This window comes from Penaeus monodon, chromosome 15, assembly GCF_015228065.2.
Source record: "Penaeus monodon isolate SGIC_2016 chromosome 15, NSTDA_Pmon_1, whole genome shotgun sequence".
In the NCBI taxonomy this organism is placed as follows: Eukaryota; Metazoa; Arthropoda; class Malacostraca; order Decapoda; family Penaeidae; genus Penaeus; species Penaeus monodon.
In genome coordinates this window covers 32,690,682-32,692,168 of record NC_051400.1, presented here as the reverse complement: position 1 = coordinate 32,692,168, position 1,487 = coordinate 32,690,682, and the positions used below count along the sequence as shown (strand labels likewise).

The 1,487-nt window shown below is 38.9% G+C and overlaps 1 protein-coding gene across 1 annotated transcript in view; it reads right to left on the bottom strand.

Moving 5' to 3' along the window:
* LOC119581964 (myophilin-like) overlaps positions 1 to 1,171 on the bottom strand; it is a gene marked incomplete at its 5' end in the record, with an annotated part of 6,251 nt that extends 5,080 nt beyond the window's left edge. Inside the window, 1 exon segment of the mRNA XM_037930147.1 lies at positions 1,050 to 1,171. Within this exon segment, the coding sequence (XP_037786075.1) occupies positions 1,050 to 1,097 (48 nt within the window).
* Positions 1,172 to 1,487: the final 316 nt, after the last annotated feature.

Sequence of the window (1,487 nt, the reverse complement as noted above, 5' to 3'; positions counted from 1 at the left end):
GTTCCTAGTACCAGATGTTTGAAAAACCTCTACCCTTTCACAACTCTGATGATATACATTTTATCGATTCTTATCTAGCGTTATCTTCTAGTTCATAGGGAATCGACAAAAAACATCCTTGCCAACGCCGATATTAAAAATAAATGTACGCCCACAAACCTCAGTCTCGCCTAAACTAATAGACGTGATACAATTTGCAAATACAATTAACCATGAGATTCATTCCAACATCAGTTCATGCACTGGATTTTATTTTCGATTTAAATCTGCCTCGCTCAACTACCACAAAATTAACATCTGTGACCTGCACTTACACCTGAGTCGTGGTCTGCAGCTGCTTTTCGATTACTCAAAATGTAGGACAGTTGTTTAGATGTTTAGTGTACTGGTTCATACTCTAACAATATTCCTGTGCTTTTAAAACGTTTGAATCGGTAAATAATCACTGAAAAATTATATTTTCTTGAACACCATTTTAAGAATTACTTTGAGATATTTATATGGAAAATCATTTAACGACTACCTTCGAGCGCTTTAATTTAGAATTACTGTCATGACGTTACAGTGGGCTCTTCATTTTTCATATAATTGTTGCTTCAGATTGTTAACTATTTGCAATCCAAGGCTTAAGAGTAACATGAAAATTGTTTTTTTAAGCTAAGGCAGCAGTGACACTCTTCAGAATTATCATGAATCGTTAATGTGAAAAACTCACCATCAAAATATGAAGTCCACTGTAAACATTTTCAAATTGATCGTTAACATGTAATTTCCGCCACGTGACAAAATCAACAAGGTGAAAACGATCAATTGCAGTATCTCTTAACTCCGTTCAGTATCCAAGTCATGCACTTTGTTTTGGTCTCGTGTCAAGATATCGATCCAACTCTCATGAAAATTACACCCAGAAACCCAGTAGTAATACTACAGCATCGCTTGTGTAGTTCTGAATCAATAACCCTCTAAGTTACTCTTCTCTTAGCAGACGCCCGGAGCCTCGCATCTCACCTTAACACACCTTTAACACCAAACACTCCATATCACCTTACCTTAGCCTGAGCCTCGGCAGCGATTCCGGACTTGGTAGCACGGTTCATTTTGGCGTGGTTTGTTCAAGGGGGAGGATAAGAATGGATGAAAAGCGTGCGTACACCCAGGCGATGTGAAGTGAACTGGTACAGACCTATGCGCTGGACGCCCTTTTACACCCGCTCAGCGCGCTCGCTCATTGGTCGTTGGTGACGTCATGTTATATGTGCCTCTGAACGATAATACTTTTTTTTTGTTGGGATATTTTTCTTAGGCGAAGTACGAGAAAACTAGATTTGTTGTGCAACTGTTTAGATGTCACCCTTACAACTACCATATATAGACAAGCGAGTCTTTTCGAGCAGCCAACTCGATTTGAAAGGTGCAACTATACAACCTTACCTGTAACCTGTACACTGTTTATGAAGATTAGGGACACTCTACTGTGATTAGGAATA